The sequence below is a fragment of the Corylus avellana genome, chromosome ca4 (assembly GCF_901000735.1).
Source record: "Corylus avellana chromosome ca4, CavTom2PMs-1.0".
NCBI classification, from domain to species: domain Eukaryota; kingdom Viridiplantae; phylum Streptophyta; class Magnoliopsida; order Fagales; family Betulaceae; genus Corylus; species Corylus avellana.
This window is the reverse complement of record NC_081544.1, coordinates 35468486-35490189: the sequence shown is the minus strand read 5'-3', so window position 1 is coordinate 35490189 and position 21704 is coordinate 35468486. Positions and strand designations below refer to the sequence as shown.

The following is a 21704-nucleotide window of genomic DNA, read 5'->3' as shown; positions in this document are numbered from 1 at the left end:
CCAATTTGTGGGAAATTTTATAAATTTGGAGAGTGGAACAAATTTTGTTTTGATTTTACCCACCACAGCTTCTGGCGCCCAAACACTCGAAAACCCCTCAATTAGTCGAGTGTCCCAGGTCAGGAAAGAGGTCGAGCACCTGAGCTGCAAAACTTGAAAATCCTCCAATGGCGCGATCTGCTTAAGGAATCCCCAAAACCTTCCAATCCCTCTCGTCTCACTCACTCTCCAAACAACAATGTTCGGAGCTCAAGCTCCCACCTCCGCCTTCGGCACTCCCTCTTCAAGCTCAGCATTCGGCACTCCCTCTTCGACTCCAGCGTTTGGAACTCCGTCTACGACACCGGCATTCGGCACTCCATCTGCGACCCCGGTGTTTGGCACGCCGTCTACGACCCCGGCGTTCGGGACTCAAACGACGCCGTCTTTCGGCACCGGATATGGGTCCTCGCTCTTCGCCACCCCATTCTCGGCTCAGCCTCAGCAACAGCAACAGAGTCCGTTGTTTCAGCAACCGTCCTCCACGTTCGGCTTCCAAACGACACCGTTCTCTGCGCCGCAGCCTGGTACTTTCTCCGGCGCGCAATTGACTACTCAGATGGCTCCAGTGGCACCTCTTCCTTTCTCTCTCGCCGATCGGGATATTCAAGTAGTGCTTCTTTTTGTAAGGCCCTAACCCTAGCTATTTTCTTTTGCTTAATTGATTTTTCTTGTGTGCTTTTGATTAGGCTATTGTTGACGCTTACAAGGACGAGCCTGGAAACCCTAAATATGCTTTTAAGGTTCGTTTATCTCTTATCTTCTTTTCGCTGTGTTTGTGGAATGAAAATGTGCCGTTCAAAATATTAGTTTCAGTTAATTTCCATGCTATTTATGAGCAAAGGAATGGAGAATTAGGGTTTTGGAGGTTTTTGTGATGTCTTGCTGATTGTGTTGGTTGGCAGCATTTGTTGTTCAGCGTCACGGATCCACGGTTTAGAGTGAAGCCTGCAGGTGTATCAGATGTGAGTCATTTTTTTTCATATATATATCCTTTCTTTGCTTTTGTATTTTGAGCTTCAAATTTATTTTTTGGGCTAAGTTTCAAGAATAGTTTGCATTGCCAGATTATGTGGGCAGAGGCTATGGGTAAGCTGGAGGGTATGGAAAGTGCTGACCGGGAGCGCCTGTGGCCTCAGCTTGTTCAGGGTTTTAAGGATCTTTCACAGCGTCTTAAGGTAATATCTGTTAATTTTGAATCATGAAATGTAGTCGTTCAAAAGTAATTCTTTTTAGAACTTTGGATAAAAAAACATTATAGTTGTGGATGGCAGCATGTAGATTTGGATCACAGAAAAATATTTCATAGATTTGAACAAATTATGTGCATTTCTAATAGAGTGGTTGAGCAAGAATTGAGAAAGGATAATGGAAGTTATGTTATTATTATGACTTCACTGAAAAATCTAGATGCAGAAGGAAAAACCTATGCGTGCCAGTAATTGTAAAGTAGTGATAAGGATCCTAATTAGATAGTTTTGAACGAAAAAGTAGCATCTATTATATAATACCAGTTATTCCTTATAGTACAAAAAAGTTGGGGTGGTGAGTAGAACACATCCAAGTTGAGCTTATGCAGACTTTGAGTTTGATAAATGGCTATGATAGAAAGAATGCATCGATTGGAACTTTGTAAATCCAGTTGACAGGGTATGGTGAGTAAGAAGTTACGGTTGGACAAAACTGACAGCAGTGCATGGAATAATGAGCTCAATGGGGTATATATATATATATACACACACACATACATTCATATATATGTTCTGTTGGTAAGATGAAATATATTTAGATGAAGGAATAAAATTGAGCAATGCGGTGAAGGTTACAGGGCTGTGGAATGGAGTTCATTGGCTGCTATAGCTACTTTCCTGCTGTTGTTTCTATGGTTGCACTCAAGGAGTAGAAGTGGCAAGGATAATTAGATGTTCTGGGAGACCTTATCTTTTAAACGATTTTGTTTTCTTTTATTCATCATGCTTTGGGACTGGCCAGTATAATGTTCTAATACCGGCTTGGTGCAGATCCAAGATGATGTCATTGTTTCAGATGCAGAGAGGTTACGAATTACCCAAAGCAATGTGAAGATGGTACTCTCTCTCTTTCTCTCTCTCTCCCCATCATATAGTTTTGGCATTTACATATTTAACAATCTCTGCAGCTTCAAAGACATTTTCAAGCTGACACTCTTCCTCGGATTGAAAGAATGAGACAGAAAGAGCAAGTTCTTCAAAGGCGTCTTTTAAGGGTGGGGATAATTTCTGCTTTATGTTTGAGAAACCGTGGTAACTTTGTAGTATGATTGTATCCATTGCATCAGAAAATCAATGCGTACAGGATGACCTTGTTAATTTCATCATGAATAGCTGAGAGGGAAGTTCCTGTAATGTCTAAATGCTATAAGTTGTATGGCCCAAGCTGGGATGGCTATGTTTGATGGGAAACACTGGTCATTCTTGTAGTTTTTCTGTTTAGTGCTGGTCTAATCACGTGTTATGCCTACAGGTAATGAGAATTGTGGAGGCCATGGAGGGTAAGGGTTTCCGATTACCATTAACAAAAGGGGAAGCTGAACTGGCTGAAAAGTTAGCTGCAACAACTAGACAGGTAGGCATTTCTTGTCTTTTGCCCTCATATTCATGCTTCCTACTTCTCTGGGGCTGTTATCAGGAGATGATACTCACAAGTAGACACGTTTTCAGCTGAAAGGATCTGGAGCAGAACTTTCTAGGAGGGTACAAAACCTGCTAACTTTGTCTCGTGTTCAAGCAAATGGCTTTGGTGCCGGTGGTTCTGTTTATCTTCCAGGATCAACCAAAATACATGAACAGAGTCTTGCTGATATGCAGGAGGTAAGAGTGGACAAGACTTGAAAGCTCAACAATTCTCTTCACTTTTGACTTTTTTGGTTGTAATTGTGATTTCTGCTTATGGGCATTACTGTTCATTTAGTTACGTATTATTGGAATGATGTCCATGTCTTTATTCTCGTTTTTGTGGGTCAGGTATTACAGCAGCAGACAGAGGCCATTGCTAGGCTTGGCAATGTTTTGAAGCGAGACGCCAGGGACATGGAGATCATAATGGCTGAGGACACACATTTGACGGATGATGTCAGCTAAGAAGCTTTAATGGCGAAGGCACTCTTGCATTTGTTCATGATGATGTTTTTAATGTGTTCAAAGTTTTTGCTCCGGCGGCAGATATAACTCTTGACCCCAGAAAAATTTAAATAAAATAGTGGAAGTCATTTTAGCTAACCGCAGAGCATTCAAAACTCTTATTTACCAATAATTTAAAATATCATGTATCTTCTTTTCATTGAAGATAAGATCTCAAGAAAAATTTTGATGCATATTCTCTTCCAGATGTTACCAGTTGTGTTCGGGGCTCGGATGATTTTTACCACTTTGTTGATTTCTTTGCTCTTCTCGTGCGATATTACTCATCTTGAAGTCGAAACTTATTTTGTTTTTGCCATTTTGTAAAGCGAAAAGTAGGAGGCACCCCGGGTCATAGCATCCTCACTGGTTTATATCTTCATCTTACAAAAACCTATAAGCTTAGGGATTATCTAAAATGCTTTTACTCACACAAGGCTCCTCCAATTTAGGCTCATGCAAAACATTACACCACTTCACGCATGATGAACGTGAAAGGGAAAACATGCGTTTGTCGTGCAACTGTAATCCCTAGTGATTTTGTTAAAGCCAAACTTTTGATTTTCCTTTGTCACAAAAAAAAAAAAAAAAAAACGAAAGAAAGCAAAAAAAGAAAAGAAAAGAAAAAGTTGGATGCCCCCCTCCCGTTAAAAGCATCACATCTAACTAAATATTTTTTTGGAGGGGATATCCTCACAATTCTTAAATAATGTGTCCTAACTTTCTTCATAAGTTTCTGCCATGATTAATAGCACGAGTGATGTCCAACCAGTGAAAAGCCGTGCACCTTTTCCCTTGCCTTTCTTCTGATCATATTGTTCCCACAAAAACCCAGTCTGGCGACGATTGCGAACCACATTTCTGCAGCAAGTGAAGAATATATATTATTTAAATTAATTGGTGAGTTCTGATGAGCTTAAGCCATATTCAGTCATTGTGTGAGACAGTACCTAATCAAATTGCTCCTCAGCTCATCATAGGTGGCTTTGGCTCTGTCCCTATATGGTCCATCTTCTGTGACAATCACCACAAAAGACTTGTAAAAGACTCTTTGTTTTCGTTTAGGTTCTTTTTCTTTTGTATAAAGCATGAAGGTTTACCTTTGGAGTAATGGTGGAGTGCTGAAAGAATCATGTAATTTATGTTCATCCAAATTGGACCTCTCCAATAAGGTGGGTCATGCTCTGTGTTGCGTTTCATGTATACTGAGCTGTAGCATACAAAATGACATGTTGTAGTCAGATTAGTTCTAGAATCAACAAGGTCTCAAGTAAGTCATCAGATTAGCACGAGCAGACTATACACCTTGTTTTGGCAAGAGAACGGAGCCCATAGTCTGTCCATAGGATACTTTGGTTTGAGATGAGGTTAAGCTGTTTTTCCAGAATCCATGATCCCTGTGTTAAACAATACACTTGAGAGATCAATGATACCAAATGGACAAAACCACAAACCCACCTACTACTACTACACACACACAAAAAAAAAAGAAGCAATAGCTTAATATTTCCGTGCTCCAGAGTAAGAAAAGACGGAAGCACCAAATAACAGTTCAAGTATCATCTTCAAGATTAGATTCTGTGTAACTTACAGGTGGAATAAGCCTCCCAATGAATGGGAAAAGACTAACATAACCAACATGAGGAACCAGTCTCAACTGAGGCCTTTCTAACACTTCGCGCACGAGCTCTCGATTTGCATAATTGTCTCCTATCTTCTTCTCTTTCCAACTTAAGCGAACCTAACATGATTAAACCAACTTTCAAAAAAAAGCAGGTAAATGTTATGAGCAAAAAGGTTATAGCAAGACGTGTCACCAAATGATATCTGATTCATGAGGGCAAAACCCTATTTGACAACAGAATCCTTCTAAAGCTATTGTTTCAACAGTGATAGCAAATGCTAGCATGTACAATTTGCAGTTTATGTTTGTGAAAATGAAATTATAAAAAATGGTATCAAATTTTGAGAGGAACAAAAACATACAGACAGTGTACCTTTTCAGTATGATTTCCAAAATCAAAATAAGCTCCGTATGCCTCATCAAAGTGCATCTGTTTAAACATCAAGCATTCAAGCACATATATAAATTAAACTATAATAGCAACCCCCATATTAAGTATACTCACCTAAGCATCCAATCTAGCAATAATCAATTATTTCCTAGAAGTTATCTAGAAGAAAATACAATATATATTAACCCTCCATGCACCCCTCATTTCTTTCCGAAAGCAGTAAGAGACAAATTATTTGTGATAAATATTCCAAAAGTACTAAATATTTATCGTATAAGATAACACCGTCATTTCACAGATTACTAATTGAGAAAGATCAAAGAGTAGAGGAATGAGAAACACTTTCAGACAGCATGATAATAACAAACCTGATTCAGAATTTCAAAATCTGAGAGCAGTTTAGCTGTTTTACCATAATCCTGCATCATTTATTTCAAAGGTCAATTAACTGATAGAAGAGTTATAAGAGTATTCTAGATATCTTTTCTCATTATTATACCTTTCCAGGTTTATTATCCTTATCAAAAAGCTCTGCAATGGAATGCATGCATTCTGCTGCAAGATACATCCAGCATCTGAGATCCAAGTGACGTTCATCTTCACTTGGGTGTGAAGCACGTGGATAATCATCCAACCCAGAGGACAGTGTCTGGAGATTTCAGAAACGATGTCAGTTTACCACTTCTCAACAATTCGGAAAACTCTTTCCAGAAATCCAACATTACACTGATAAACTCCAAAATAAAATCAAAATTGGAATTATGTATGGCATCATATTAGTCCTAGGACCACCAAAAATCAAGAGTCAAAATAAATCAGAAATAAATTACATTGAGGTAGTAAGTGGTAAGGAGGGTTGGCAAAAATGATTACACTACACAAGATGACCACTAACAAATACTTTCGCTGAGTCCCAAGGGTCAAACATAGTCAAGAATTATGAATAAAGCACAATAGTTGTACTGGGTCTCTCTAATTTATTGTACCAGAAATGCATTAAAAAAAGAGGAAAAGAGGTTGCAGCATGAAGTGAAGGAACCCTCTTAACCTTACAAGATAAAGTCATTTATTGTATAAATGTTTCAAATGCACCAAATCCCAATGGTTCAAGGCGATAATGTCTGCCCTGGTTCACTATTGTGCTTTTCCTCCCTAAATCATGCTACTTGGACCCCAAGAAGCTCATAAAACAAATGAAAGTTTATACCTAAATTATAAATTACCCCAATAGTAAATATTACATTCTATACGAAAGAAAGAGAAAGGAAAAAAAATCTGTATACTTTAAGACTTATTAATGCTGTAAAATAGAACCTTTGGATTTAGTTCACGAGTTGTTGTACCGTCCCTCCCGTGCCAATAATAGCTGGTCTTATCGTTTCCTGTGTTAATGAAGAAAATACTCCAAGTAAATCAGAAAATTGAAAATTAAATCCAATGCAGACAAGCATGTATCTGTTGTGTGATTCCAGTTGTCTAAAAAATCCATTATCCCGAATGACATCAAGCTCTGAGTAGGGAGAGTTGCATTAGGTAGATGAACAAGGTAAAAAGTTGAAGTACATGTGTACAAGCATATACATATATACACCATGCCAGCAAATGCTACACATAGTCTATATCCTGAAATAATATTACACAATCTTTATCGTGATACCATTTTAGATAACATCAGGGCTACAGAAAGGAGGTTGGAATGGGTAGAAAACTGATGTAAACTTATAAACATAATAAACACTGATCTTTTACATTGTCCACACCCTCAATAAAATTACAGACAATCATCACATGTATTATTTACCCCCTCCCTCCATCCCTGCCCCCATCCCCAAAGAAACAAAAAGAGAAAAAAGAAGAAAGATTAACCTTATTATATACCTGACTGGGTAGTATTGAACCATTGGAACCAGGCTTCAAGGCGAACAAAAGCCCGTTCTAGAAATGAAGAGACCTCATTGCTTTCAGTTGCAGTAAACTTGTTTTTCTTTAAGCTACGAACAATATCTAGAAGGAAAGTTTCAAAATACATTGAAAATTAGGTTTACAGAAAACAGTCAATTCTTAATTAGATAATTAAGTATACTTTTAATATGGAAAGACAGAGTAGCAAGTGATTTAATCTCCTGTTATCATGCATAACTGAAACACAGAAGTAAGAAATATGCACAACTGGGAAAAAAAGAAGAAGCAAAAGTTCATTGAGAGAAAACCTTACCACGTAACACTAAAAACAGAGTAGGTGGATTTCCATTAGTGGGATGTTGGGGAACAAATTCCTCTGGAACCTTACTGCAAGCACTCAAGAAAAGACTTTGCATTACTTTATTGGAGAAACCAAAACATCAAATTTGTTGCACATAATTGAAAAAGGCACTTCATATAACCTTTTTCTTAAGTAAAAATTGTTCTTTAGAAAAATGGTACAGCCAAATAAGATACTCCAGATCACCTTAGAGCTTCAGCACCCAAAATTTGCTCACATGGAATCCATCCATCAACATTCATTAGATCTAACCAGTGTCCAATGATATCCAAGCAAATGTGAATATCCCAACGCCTGTCAAAATTAATAGTATATATATGGTGTTACTGGTAATTATTAGTAGTTAACCAGATCAGCAGCTGATGAAAACCTTCATCCCATAAAAATCCCCTTGGGAAGAAGGGTCGACTTGGAACAGCTGTGTAAAGCTCAGCTGGCCAATATGAAATAACATTATCAAGACCTCCAAGCTGTAAGAGAAAATGGCCCACTGTATGACTTTGTCAGATGTTGAAATTGATGACAGCTGATAATAAATATGAATAATAGCAGTTCCACAGGTTGCAAAAGTGGGGGAAAAAACAACACGAAAATTAAGAACGAAAATGCCCCATTGTTAAGCCTGTCAGAACATAATTACTACTGCAAACAACAGAAGATAATGCAAAAAACCTAATAACTAATACTTGAGTTTTGCCTTTTTATTTCTGATATATACCACTACTCTTGAAATCAAAGGTTTCGGAAGTGAAGTGTATCAAGTAATGGGTCATTTATTCAGCAACGCTATATCTGATTATGTTATTGGCAAGCCACAAGAAAGACAGGAAACCACAGAAAGATTCATTTGCCTTTTCCTCTCACTGCTCTATTAATCATTCTGTTAACATTAACTAAAAAACTTATCAAGATCTCAAACACCATTGTAATCGCTATGACCAAGCTAACTAACTAGACATCAAGCTTGATAATGATGCAACCTGAGACGTGAAGTAATAGTGCAAAAGTCAAAATATGTAGAATAAGAACATCATATTGCTGATGTTGTCATTTATGTTTGGAATGATCAACATTTATCAACTTAATGCTTAGATGCTACTGACAAAGATCTTACATCACATAAAATACAACGGAAACAAAACAAATTCATAATGCTTACATTTGGGTCCCTTGGGAGTGAAATTTTTGACTGGCCATAGGAATAGCCTATGCCACCCAACAAGTTTCCAACAGCAGCCTTACCAACAATCACAGATTCAGAATCGAGCTGAAAATATAATACCAAATTTTCAGAATTCTTCCAGTTCAAGCAGAATAAAATTTACATGCATAAAACAAACTTAAAGGAAAAACATTTAAAATGACTGATAACTCCTCTTCCTTCCTTCCACTAATTTGCCTTTGTAGTTTTAGTTTTCTAGAATTAAATCAGACATAGGAAGTTTCAAGCAATCGAAAATGTGCAGCTAAAGGATTGACTCTCACACTGTTTTCATGAATGTATTTAACCAACCTCAACAGTTGTTTGGCTTAATTACATTTTTCTTTTTCTTTTTTTCTTTTTTAATTTTGAAATTTCTGATATGGGCCTGGAGCAAACTAACTATTAGATCAGAAATCGTTAATAGCATACTAAAAGTAAAGGAAGCATGAGGGAAGGCCTCAATGCAAGGGAAAATAAGGACTTAAGTAGGCTGCAGATATCACATAAGACACCTCATAGTTCAATGAAGTACGCAAGATGGTGGGCAAACTTATTCAATCACCAAAGTTTAATCAGCTTATCCAGAGCATTCACTATTCCACCACATTGTTCAGAACTAAAACAATATCATAGTAGGGAGAACTATATGTTACCTCACATCATCCATGCAACTACTGAAAAGAGATGTCACTGGCGGCAAGACATTTAACCAGGTGCGATGCTACAGTGTGTTATATATAGTATCAAACTAGAACAATGATAGAGTAAATGGAAATAGTTTCCAACAACTAACAGTTAGATACCTTGTCAGCAAGGTTAAAGCTCTTCTCAAATTTAGCATCAAATTCTCTTTGCTTCTCTTTCAACTGATCAGTCAGTAAGGTACCTAATATTTAACAGTAAAACTAACACAGAGTCAGAAAGGAGAAATAACAACATTTCATTTGGAAGCTTATGTAGAAAACTTTCCCTAAATTCAGGAAGGATCTGCCCCTAGGCCTTGGCTCCGGTGGTAAAGGGAAGGCTGGGATGAGGCTAGGACCTAGCTTCAAACTTACCAAGCCAAAAATGAAAATGATGAAAGGCCTACAGATCTGGATATAGAGAAACATATCCTAGATAATTGGCAGTAAAGAGGACTATATTTATCGTTTTGACAGGATACTTGGCGGTAAAGAGGACTAATTTATTATTTTGACAGAAACCATGATAAAAAGCAAGATTAGCAGTAAGATTGAAGGCATAATGGAAATTGGTTCAACAACCTAGTCATAATGGTAACCCACAATGATTTTCAAAGATTAAACCTACAGATCCCCTATCAAGAACTCTGATTTTACCTAGCTCAAGTTTCAGGTGCCAGCTTTGTTTTCTTTTATTTTACTTTTTACCTTGTATATTTTTTGGACTTTCTCATATATAAATCTTGTCTGCTTGGGTAAAGCAGTGGACATGCTAGAGCTCAAATTAAAAATAAAAAAATAAAATTGAAAATGCATATCATAGACATATTATCATATTGAATGGATGTGGTAGGCACCTGTAAGGCTGCTGACACGTTCTTCAACTCTTGAGCTTTGCAAACCAGTTCCAGAGACAAACACAATATCCACTTTAAAAGGAATCCGAGCAGAAATCTGCATAGAATTGGAAAACATCAGGAGAAGGTAGCGAGAAAGTAGAATCCAAGGATGAAAGGTGTCAGCTAACTTAGTTTTTAGACACTTGGTTCATATTAGAGACTATGGATTGAAACCCACTTTCACTAGGATCGATCTCTCTCTCTCTTTTTTGGTGCCCCCCAAGGGAGGATAGGAGCTGCTACCTTTTGTTGGTAGCCCATAAGCTTGAGTCGCCAGCAATGGACTAGGAAAAAAATCTTGAGCAGTTGACAGAGAATCCACAGCTTTAAGATCCTAAATTAGTTATTAACACTATATCCACATACCTGGAAAACTATAATATTTGGAGAATGATCAGATGTGTCTGATAGCTTCAGCCAACCAAACTTCCTTGCCTGTTTACATGTACAAAAAAGGAAAGAAATCAATAGCAATTTGAGCAGCACAGTTGTTCTAACAGTCTAATACAAATATGGAATTAGAAATCGGGATGCAAATGAAAATCTGACGTACTTGTGCTCCAAGGTTTCCCTGGACAAGATCAGATAAGTTGTGAATGTGATTTGTCTTAAAACCAGAATAATGGACTTCCAAATTGTCCTGCAAAAGAGAAAACATGAAGATGTAGGCAACAGGTCAGTGTCCAAGTGAAGAATGCAAAAGATCGTCAAACAAATTTTATTTTATTTTATTTATTATTTATTTTTTGTTGGTAAGTAGAAAACATCAAGGACTATGCTACTCTATGACACAGGTCCTAAGATAGTATCTACAAAAAGCAAAGCCAAAAAGCTTAGTGGCTCAAGGATATAATTCCACAAAAGCAGCACTTCTATCATTCATAAAGAAACAAAACACTTGCATTTTTACCAGCGCTCCTTTGCAAACATTACCTTTGATTTTAAATGAAGCTGCCAATCTCCAACATCCATTCGTGAACCTGATGCAAGGAGAGAATCCTCACGAATGTCCAAGATATCTCTACTCAAACTTAGAGCGTTGCCATCTTCATCAGCCATATAGAAAAATATATGTGCAGTTCCCCCAATGTCCTCATTCCACTTAGATCTGTGGACAAACCACAACAGCAACAATTTATGTTAGGAGGTGTAAATGAATGCCTAATGATGACACTATCATTCTGCCAAAATCCATGTGCACTGCAAAGTATGCAGGGGTTATTACCAATGGACCATCTAGTTGTCATAGTTGCACAACACTCTCCTCCCCCCCCCCCAACCCACACACACACGCTATCAAAAAATTGCAGCTCAGAAATGAAATGTTCTGAACCAAACAAAATAATTTTTTTTAAAAAAAAAAAAGTGGGTAAGGAGTGAATGTACACTTTTATACAAAAATAGAACAAAATAGCTTGATGCCTAACCTCACCTAGAGGATTCAGTCACTATAAGTTTATTTAAACAACTCCAAATGGTCAATTGTGTTGTTTATGAATCAAAGCCAAACAAAAGAGATCACTTCATGCAGTCTTAACGGGACCATCATTTTTTAACTCAGTTTCAGATGCTACTTTTACTTTATTGTAAGACTTTTTTTCTCCAATTTAAGGCTAAATTTATACAAAAATCATGCTTAGCATAGCACATGCATTTGATAAAGCACATGTCATATTCAGGGGGTTCCAGCCACTTACTGCTCACTTTGAACATCAATCTGAACAGCCCAATCTCCTCCATAGCCACTGCCATCAACCTTCGATTTCAAGAAACTTGTTGCCAGGGTCATGTCCTGGTCAACCAGAACTTGGTGTCCAAAATCACGTCCATTATGATGCGTCCAACCATATGTGCTTAGCTCATCAGAATCTTGGCAGACATGTCTCATGAAATATCTTCCATCCTTTACACCAAGCCACATCAACCCAGCAATAAGAGACCGTGGAGTCCTGCCAGTTACAGCAGCTTATTACCCACACATCTTTTAATTCATAAAGTTGGATGAAAGTGGAGAATAAATGAATATAAAAACCATAACATGTAACAGTGACATTTTATTTTCCTCTCCTTTTCAAAATATAATGGCCAAGTGATCTTTTTAACTATATCATTTTGCAGAGAACCGGAATTCTGCTTGTAGCACAAGCAAATGCCTTGTTTTAGTGATTGTAGTAGCTTTAGTCGTTTCCAAACACGAACTCCACATAGACACATGCATGTTTGCAGGTCTGGGGATTATGAAATACTTAAATTTGATTTCCAAAACAAGCCTATTTATCTACAAATGCATAAAAAGCTACAAGTGCAAAAAATACGTTTGATCTTTAAGTCAGGATTTTTGTTTACGTACTTTACTTTGAAATATGAAGAGCCATTATCGACCACCCACTTTCTTCCATTTCAACGCCAATTTCTAGTATACCGGTACCAAAACTACTTTAGCCATCTTTAGAAAGTTTCGATACAGAAATACACCAAGAAGGCAATAACCTCCACTCCACAAACACAAAAATCAACACTAGAAATATTATTATTATTATTTAAATTTTCCAGATAACCATCATGACCTGGATGATGGATGATATCTATTCCTTTGATGCCAGTCCACAGTTCATTTTACAGAGAATATGTTGCAACGCCAAAATTCAATATATAAACCATTCCTTCAATCACGAAAGACAAATAATATAGTAAAAACCAGTGAACAAAGAAATTCTTTCGCAATGGCAACAGGAATACCTCGCACGAATCCCAAGATAAACGTGAGGGCGATAGGTTCCCCAATACAAGCTCTCTCTGTGCTCGCCTTGGAACTGCAATAACCAATTCATCCATACTTCATATGCTATAAATACCAAAAGGAAAACAGAAGAAATAGAAGGAAAAAGTCACATTTAACCTGAGGAAGGTCCATGACTTTTGGCGCCGGAAACGGCGTAACAACCCTAGGTCTCGAAGCTTCTTCAGCTGGATTTACAAGATGACGAATCAGAAAGAAGATCGCTAAGAACGCGAAAACGCTGAGCCCGAGCACGACTTTCAGATTAACGTCGAAAATCCGAATGAAGCTATGATCTCTGGTTCTGCCTTTACGTGCTTTCGGGTTTGGTTTTGTGTTGCGGAGAAAAGCGCCGTCCTCGTTGGCTTCCGTGGCGGGTTTGATTCTGCTCCGAGCATTTCTTCGGCCATTTCCAGTCATTTTCAAATTGCTAGGGTTTAATGTGTACCCAAATTCGCAGACGCATATGGGGATTTAGGTATTTTCAGGTAGCAATGAGAAGCGAGTCCAAGGCTGAGAAACTCAGTGCTCGCATTGCTCTGTGTAGTGTGTGTGGCCTTCTCAACTTCTTCTGTTTGTCAATTGTCGTAATTTGAGTTTTTTAAGACGAGATTTTATACTTCAGTGGCGCAGTTTATAAGGCGCATATCGTTGTTAAGGCGAAATTACAACATAAAAAGACGACTCTTTCTCACACGTTTTGTAGATCAGTTTTGAAGTTGTTGGTAGCAGATGTATTGAAGCAGCATGTGTAGAGTGCCGGTGGGAGTAACTTGGTGCATTGATTTTTTGGTTGAGAAATCAAACTACATATGTTTTGAGTAGACAGAGTTGTTAGTGATATTACTATAAGCTTTTTATAAACTGATGTAGCAGTCTACACCGTGTAACACCCGCACTCCATTGACACAATATTGTATGTTTTAGGTTTTTTCGAACCAGATTTTTTAAGAGGTCACCCATCTCGGTACTACTCTCGCATAAGCTTGCTTAATTGCGGAGTTCTAACAGGATCATGACCATCATGAGCTTCACGGTTTTAAAACACGTTATTGTCATGATCCCATCAGAACTCCACAGTTAAGCAAGCTTATGCGAGAGTAGTACAAGGATAGGTGACCTTTTGGAAAGTCTAATTCGGGGGAGCCAAAAGTGAACAATTTTGTGACGTCCTACATTGTTTGAGTGTAGAAAATATGATATGTTTATGTGGAATATGCTTTGTCTAAATGATATAAAGCCTTTTGGGGTAAACACAATACTAAAATCGTGCGAATCTGGCCCAAAATAGATAATATCATATCTTTTAGGGTGAGTTGTTACATACCGTGTCAACTAAACTAAGAATGCTATAGTCCTATGAAACATAGCAAGAGACAATGCACATCCAAACTTGGCTTGTCAGGATCTATGCATCTCTCTGCAATGCTATCACAAGATTCTACACAGAAGAATTACCGCCTACTTCATAGTAAAAGTGCAAGGATCTAGGAAAAGTGGTAGGTAAATTCGCATCATCACTTTAAAATATAAGCTCCCCAAGTACTTGCACAAGATAATATAAAGAAAGATCATAATTCACTTTAGAAGTTAGAACTGCTTCTCAACCTGCTTGAGGGAAGCCAAGAAATATATGAAAAGGGATTTAAGATACCGGTTTTATGTCTTTTATGCTATAGACTATAGTTTGCAGTTCTTTACAAATATAGACAGAGTAGAAGCTGGGCTCAGCGTCCTCTACTATTGGCAAGGCTCAGCCTCTTCCTCCTCCCATTAAAGCTCAGGCTGCGCACCAAATTTGGAAGGCAGCAGCGTGCAGACTTTGCGAGTTTCCCCTTCCCGCCGGGGTTGTAACTTCCCTTGGGAGTTGTTGTCTCACTGCTGCATTCAGAGCTTGCTAGAGATGCATAAAGGGTTTGATTTGTAGATTTTGGAGGGATGTGAAAAATGGGCCTTCCTTGTAAATTTGGACTGCCATGATCAACAGCATCTCCCCTGAAGCTCTCTTGAAAGAGCTCAAATAGTTGTTTTTTCATATCTGTTGGAGGGGGTTCAGGATTGGAACTGGGTGTACTGTTCACATAAAGAGGTTCAGGAGTTTCTTTGCAGCTGCTTTGGTGGATAGGAGTGTTGCCACAAGATGGGGTTGTATCTGCATGAATACAAGCTAGTCAAAAATCTAAGAAGCAAGTATAAAATTGCAAGAAACATAATAGAAACTCAAAAAGAAATTAAAGAAAAAAATTATGGAATATATTGAAACCAAGTCTCACCACTGCTGATACTGAAGAAGTCTTCACAATCAGATTCTGGGCAGGACCGTGGATCAAAATATATTTCCTCTTTAGCACCTGCATGGAACATTGGGCACAATTCAATTAAAGATAGTATATATCTTTCTATAAATTGATGTTGTTATAGACAAAAATATCGTGTAACATGTTATAGGCATATATTGAAAGCAACTACATTTTTCTACAATGTGGAAGCTGCAGAATAACATACAAGTGAAAGAAAGATTATTTATTTGATCCTGGAAAACTACATTTCCCAACCAATCTGCCTACAAACAATCCAAATCTCCAAACAAGTTTGCATACATATTTCATAATCACCCTAGTAATGCTGTATCTACAACTCTTTTACACGTGTCAGCATTTTATTTACAGACACCATTATAATCAAGGAGCCACCAAGACTGTCAAATAACTTTTGCAATAATCAACCTAAACAGAGGAGGTCAAATCATAATCTTTTCCAGAAACAATTAAACAAAAGTACGAATCCACAAACTTCAAGTAATAAATCATATTAATCTCAAACAAAACAAGAACATCAGTGTTACTAAAACCAGAATTTTTTACATCAGAAAAGAAAAGCTGATAATTATGCAGAAAGTGATCAGGAAGGAAACAGAGAACAATACTTCAGATAATCGGAACTTGTAGAAAAATAAAAAAATAAAAGGACACAAATGTAAGTAGACACATTGTCCAACATTCTTACTTAGAAAGGCAACAAAGATTTAACAGTATAAAATCGTACTTAATTCTCGGAAACTGTCTACATGGGATATTGGTGGTGGCTGAGGCTTCAAACCATGTCCAGCAATTGAGTTTTGGCCTTTGACTTTGTTTTTCTTGATCGGTGATTCGATTAAGACTCTGTCCAGCTTACAACTGATTGAGCGTTGAAGTTTCAAGGCAGAGTCCGAGGTTGTAGAAACAGGAACAGAGTTCCCCATCTTCCAAACATTGCCATGTTTATCCATTAGGAATTGGAATTCTGTTTTCTGCAATTTCTATATAGAAAGAGAGCTAGAAGAGAACAGGGGGCAGTTAGTTGGATTAATGCTTTGAAAGAGAAAAGGTTGAACTTTTTCAATCAACCAAGTTCTGGGGGTGGGAGTTGATTGGTCTTGAAAGCGAAGTAATGGCATTTGCAGACATGGGTCCCTTCACAAAAAAAAATCTCTTTTAAGTTATTGCTTTCATTTTATGTATTTGTCAGAGGATTGCTAGGCAAGAAAGGCGAAAACTCGACTCCCAAGTGGCGTGACCAATTAATGACCATAGTTTGCACCTTTTGGCCATAGATCTAGCAGATGTATTGTTACGTCATAATTAGTTTAGAAAATTAATTAAATAATTAATTTTTTAAATTATCTTGAGCTTTTGAATTAAGTGATAATTTTAAATAATGTTTTTTTTTTTAAGGGAATTTTAAATAATGTTACTCTTTATACCTATTTCACTTTGATTAACTTTACGTGTTTTAAGTATCTGAAGTTTTTTTTTTTTTTTTTTTTTTAATAGATGTCATAAAAAGTTATTTAAAATACGTCAGGGCAATCGATATGAAATGAGTATGAAGACTAAAGACTAAAGAGTAGTATTATTAGATAACTTCAACATAATTTTAAAGCTGAGATCTTGAGTTCAAATTATAAACTCTATATTTTACCATTTATTTCAGTCATATATTCTATTTGTTAAGTTTTATTTGTTGAAACACGTAGAAAATAATTAGAATATTAATTAAATAATTAAATTTACCGTTTCTTAATGAATTAAAATTTTAAAATATAAATCTTCTATGTATGGGATTTTGAATATTAGGTGCATGAAGGCAGTTAAACCAACCAAGAATCATGACATTTTGTATTTGAAGAACTCATTATTAATCAACTATTTGGACATAATGATTAATGCAAGCGCAAAGGCCGGATATGATTGGATATTCTAAAGACACGATCAAAGCTTTCCCCCTAATATTTTGTTTAAATTCAAATCATAAGGCCTTGTTTGGAAGCAAATAAGTCTTCACGGGGAAGAACATGGCCAAGAATGGATTTTTTTTTTTTTTTTTTTGGTGTGGTACTTTCTAAATTATTCCAATCGTGCCAGCACAAATCGGCAGTAGGTCTACATCTTACCAAACTGCAGGCTGCAGCTTTGAGCAATGACTTATTAAACTCTCATTTTCACTCAAAATTATTACCCGTGGAGATAGCATATAGGGGAATAAATAATTTTCAATTGGGTATTAAATTAAATACATTACTAATTTCTTAAATATTTATTAAGGATAAAATGTTTAGGTATTAGAGCAAAATGCATATTAGTGTATTTCAATCTTAGTGATACATTTCCTTGTATGAGAACCTGAAAACCCAAAAATCATATGACAGTAAAGAAAAAGAAAATCCCAAGAGATGGTGTAATTGGTTAAGGAGCATGACTTGCGAAACCAACATAACTATAACTTTGGATCTCCTTTTCAAGGAAAATAAATACTGTTTTTTATGGACAGAGTTTTTCTCCAAACTAAATTCAAGGAATTTCCTCCAATCTATTATATTTTCAAGTGAGCACATGTTTTTTAAATAAAATTTATTTCAACTTTATCATTGTAATTAAAAAAAAAAAAAAAAAAAAACACTTGTTTCTCACATGTGGAAGGCACGTCATTTTTATAAAATATGTCGGAAAAAAAATCCTCTAACCCAATTTGGAGAAAAACTCTGTCCAACTTTTATACTGTCATGATATTTTATGGACAAAGTTTTCCTCCAAACTGGATTGAAGAAATTTCATTCAACCTAGTCTATAAAAATGACATGTGTCCCTTGAACATGTGAGATGCACATGTTTTTTAATAGCAGTGGGTTGAAATAAATTTTATTAAAAACTCAGGTGTATCTCACATGTTATTAAAAAAATAAACACAATTCTTTCAACCCAGTTTGAAGGAAAACTATGTTCTTAAACTTGTGAAAATCACATATTTTTTTAATAGGGGACAAAGCTATAATAAATTTTATTAAAAACACATGTGTTTCTTACATGTTATTAAAAAAATAGACATATGTCACTTTTATAGGTTAGGTTGAAAGGAATTTTGTAGGAAAACCTTGTCCTAAATTTTAATATAAACCATAAAATGAATCTTCTTAATTTTTCTGAAAATGGACAGGGTCCCTCTCCTTTAATCAAGGCCAAAATCACTCATTCAGTCCTTCAAAAAAAAAAAAAAAAAAACCACTCATTCAGAAAAGAAAGGAAAAAAAAAAAGTCAAAAATATTTAATAGGTTTGTTAGAAGAGAAAGTAGAGAAAAAGACTAGGGCATTAATGTACTCAAATAGTTAGCACGTCATTACTTAATCTTGATGATATGATAGAGCCTAGAGGGGACGAATATGGCTCTTATAACCATTTGTCCCATCGTAAGATTTGATATCTTTAATGCCAATAACATATTTTTGCTCAAATATCAATCAGCTGCCTAACTGTCTAATTGCTCCTGCATTAAAAACCATAAACTATCATATTTCAACTCTCTCCCTCTCTCTCTCTATAACTTACAAAAAAAAAAAAAACTCTATCGTATTTGAATTCTCTTTTTCTTTCGGAGATAGTTTTACTCCGATCTGATTGAGCTCAATATATAAAATTATCATGTGTTTTTAACATGTGAAAGTTACATATTTTTTTAATGTATTTTTTTAATAGAATTTCCTCTAACTTTATTAATGTTATAAAAAAAATATATATACTTCTCACATGTTCAAGTGACACATCAATTTTATAGGCTAAATTAAAGAAAATCCTCTTCTTTATATATATATATATAATCTAAAAAAACCAAATCTAAACCATAAAATACATCATCCCCGATTCAGCCAAAATAATAAATCTAAAATACATCATCCCCGATTCAGCCAAAATAATAAATCCAAAGATCAGCCTATATCATGTCAGCCGGAGATCTGGCACTTCATATATATATATATATGAAGTGCCAGATCTCCCAAGTCAAATCAACATCATCCCATCGTGCAATTTCATGGGTTTATTATCATTTTCATCAACTTGGTCATTGTTTCCAACGTGCCCGACCCGTTGGCAGTTGTAGTGAGAATTTCATGGACCTGTTACTTTAATCACTTATGATAGTGCACGGCCTTGGATCTAGGCACATAGTCTGATATTTCGTCGTGTTTGTCTTTGTTTTCAACGTGTTACGTGCCATAGGAGGAGTATATGACGAGCATATTCAACAAAGATAAATCATACAGAGGCAGACACAGGATTTGGTTTTAACAAAAGAAAAAACAAACATTTACGTCTTGCTAGAAAACAGAGACCATGCTGAATCCAATGAGTACTCATTTACTAATAGACAATATTGATTTATAATTGAAGAATATCCACTTGGATCATATAAAAACTAAATGCAAGGGTTTTAAATTATATAATTATTATTTCCTTTTCCTAGGATCATCTTGTCGTGCACCAAATTTCCTGTTCTCTCCCTTTCTCTGTCCCCATCTATCCCTTACATAAAATCACCTTTGCTCAGTATTCATTAGTATCTTTTATAGTATGGATTGCAAAGGCATAGAGGGAGATGGGCTGAGAACAAAAAGCTTCCGCAACGAAAGCTACAATAACAGAAGGGTGTTCTTGAGAAGCTATCCTCTTCAATGGGGAGAACAAGATGAATACAACAAAGAAGATGATCCTCTTCAATTGGGAGAAAAAGATGAATACAACAAAGAAGAACCTCTTCAATTGGGACAACAAGATGGATTCAACAAAGAAGACAAGGTGAGAGCAGCCGATGGAAGCAATCAAAAGAAACCCATGAAGAAGATTATCCTGTCTGTGTTTCATTGGGGTGGAGATAAGTTTTTGTTTTTAAGGAGAGTCAAGCATATGATCGCAGTTCATGTCATTGCATGTATCCCTGTTGGCTTTAAGACCCCTACTGCCCTAATTACAGCTTGATCTCCTACTTTTCTTTCCTCATATTCTTCCCAATTTCACTGTTTCATAAAGTACATATCTCAATATAAAAGTATTATAATGAGTGGAACCTCACCCTGTCCACACAAGACCTTTCTCATCCTTCATGCACAGTTTGTTACAAGAAATCACGAATAGCATGCGTCAATCCAAAACTTCACACTTGCTGCTGACTAGCTTACCAGTCTCAGAATCTATAATCTGTGGCATTTCAAATAAATATTTCATGTGCATTCGTGTTGGATTTCCCACTTAACATGCATGTTTCAATAAACTGTAATAATATACAACAAAAGGCTCGGACTTGGCACATGATACTTGTTCCATCATAACCATTACCATGAAAAGAATTTTTACAAATAATGATCAAGTATTTGCAATGAAGGTTGAATCATTAATAAACAAATATCCTGAGAATTGCCTGCCTTTAATATGAGTATGTCAACTAGGTCTAGAAAGAGTGGTTACAGTATTCTCACCACATAGAAGATTTGATAATATCAATTTCAAGCAGTGAGATTTTTGCCACATGAGAAGAAAAAAGGTGAAGCTTACATCAGAATACATGGACAATATGGGGCTCAGAAAAAGATAATTGACACGCCCATTGTGAAGCATCCAACAGCCACCCACGGACTCAAGCGCTCACCTTTTTCAGAAAAACAAACAAGGAAATGTCAGCGTTTCAGATTGCAATGCAATATAAAATAGGCTATAAGAAGTTCATAGCATCCTGAATAAATGTATATCCTATCAAAATATAATTGCTACTTCATTTTCTCTTCTATGGTTTTCATGTTTGCAAGTTTGAATGTCAGACAGGGCAATCTGCAATTTAGCAGACCCTCTGGTCATATTGCCACTAGCTGTCTTGCAAAATTTTAGATTAACCACATCCATTTGTATATTAATGTATAACTGTTTGGATCAATATACCCAAATCAGCATCTCGCTCTATATGTGTGCTCTAAAATTCTTTTAAGTAACTCAAAAGAAATGCGTTTTAGGTCAAGATACATTATATCAGGGATTTATAGGGCATCAATCATTTTTTTTTATAGCTTTTTGTGGATGACATCTGAGGGCATCAACCACATGAAATAAAATAAAACTGCTTCCCTTTTATGTTATATTGGGTTTACTCTGCAAGGGTGGGTCCGAAGGGCCATGCCTTGGAGAAGTTCCCCGACATCAAAAAAAAAAAAAGTAATACTCGACGCCAAGGATAGCTTCCTGGGTCTCTAGTGTCAATCCCCCACCCAATCCCAAAAAAAAACATAGGAGTAGTTGCGGACTAGTCCAACAAAGATGATGGTAAAACATCAAACAAAAGGCCTACCTATTCTGGCTGCCTT

General features: G+C 36.3%; 3 protein-coding genes across 4 annotated transcripts; 1 reads left to right on the top strand and 2 right to left on the bottom strand.

The window, feature by feature from the left end:
* Positions 1-3296, top strand: LOC132176976 (nuclear pore complex protein NUP54). Its single transcript, XM_059589153.1, has 9 exons — positions 1-649; positions 729-782; positions 945-1004; positions 1107-1217; positions 2061-2126; positions 2198-2284; positions 2542-2643; positions 2739-2888; positions 3042-3296. Exons 1-9 carry the CDS (start codon positions 239-241, stop codon positions 3156-3158), a joined length of 1158 nt encoding a protein of 385 aa, XP_059445136.1. The 5' UTR covers positions 1-238; the 3' UTR covers positions 3159-3296.
* A 389-nt stretch (positions 3297-3685) lies between these two features.
* On the bottom strand, positions 3686-13606 carry LOC132176975 (mannosyl-oligosaccharide glucosidase GCS1). 2 transcript variants are annotated; one of them, XM_059589151.1, is made up of 22 exons: positions 13161-13606; positions 13001-13074; positions 11959-12210; positions 11195-11369; positions 10815-10901; positions 10628-10696; positions 10220-10316; positions 9483-9565; positions 8635-8742; positions 7824-7945; positions 7662-7769; positions 7428-7501; positions 7091-7216; positions 6527-6594; positions 5712-5861; positions 5581-5631; positions 5195-5251; positions 4789-4938; positions 4503-4594; positions 4298-4407; positions 4148-4211; positions 3686-4058 (listed from the first exon to the last, which is right to left on the bottom strand). In XM_059589151.1, the coding sequence occupies exons 1-22, from the start codon at positions 13458-13460 to the stop codon at positions 3914-3916; spliced, it is 2562 nt and encodes an 853-aa protein (XP_059445134.1). In that variant the 5' UTR covers positions 13461-13606; the 3' UTR covers positions 3686-3913. The 2 variants fall into 2 exon arrangements, with proteins under 2 accessions (XP_059445134.1, XP_059445135.1); XM_059589152.1 differs by having other exon boundaries at positions 4148-4208.
* Positions 13607-14540: 934 nt separating this feature from the next.
* On the bottom strand, positions 14541-16424 carry LOC132179238 (uncharacterized). The gene is made up of 3 exons (XM_059591908.1): positions 16086-16424; positions 15314-15391; positions 14541-15192 (listed from the first exon to the last, which is right to left on the bottom strand). Exons 1-3 carry the CDS (start codon positions 16309-16311, stop codon positions 14768-14770), a joined length of 729 nt encoding a protein of 242 aa, XP_059447891.1. The 5' UTR covers positions 16312-16424; the 3' UTR covers positions 14541-14767.
* Positions 16425-21704: the final 5280 nt, after the last annotated feature.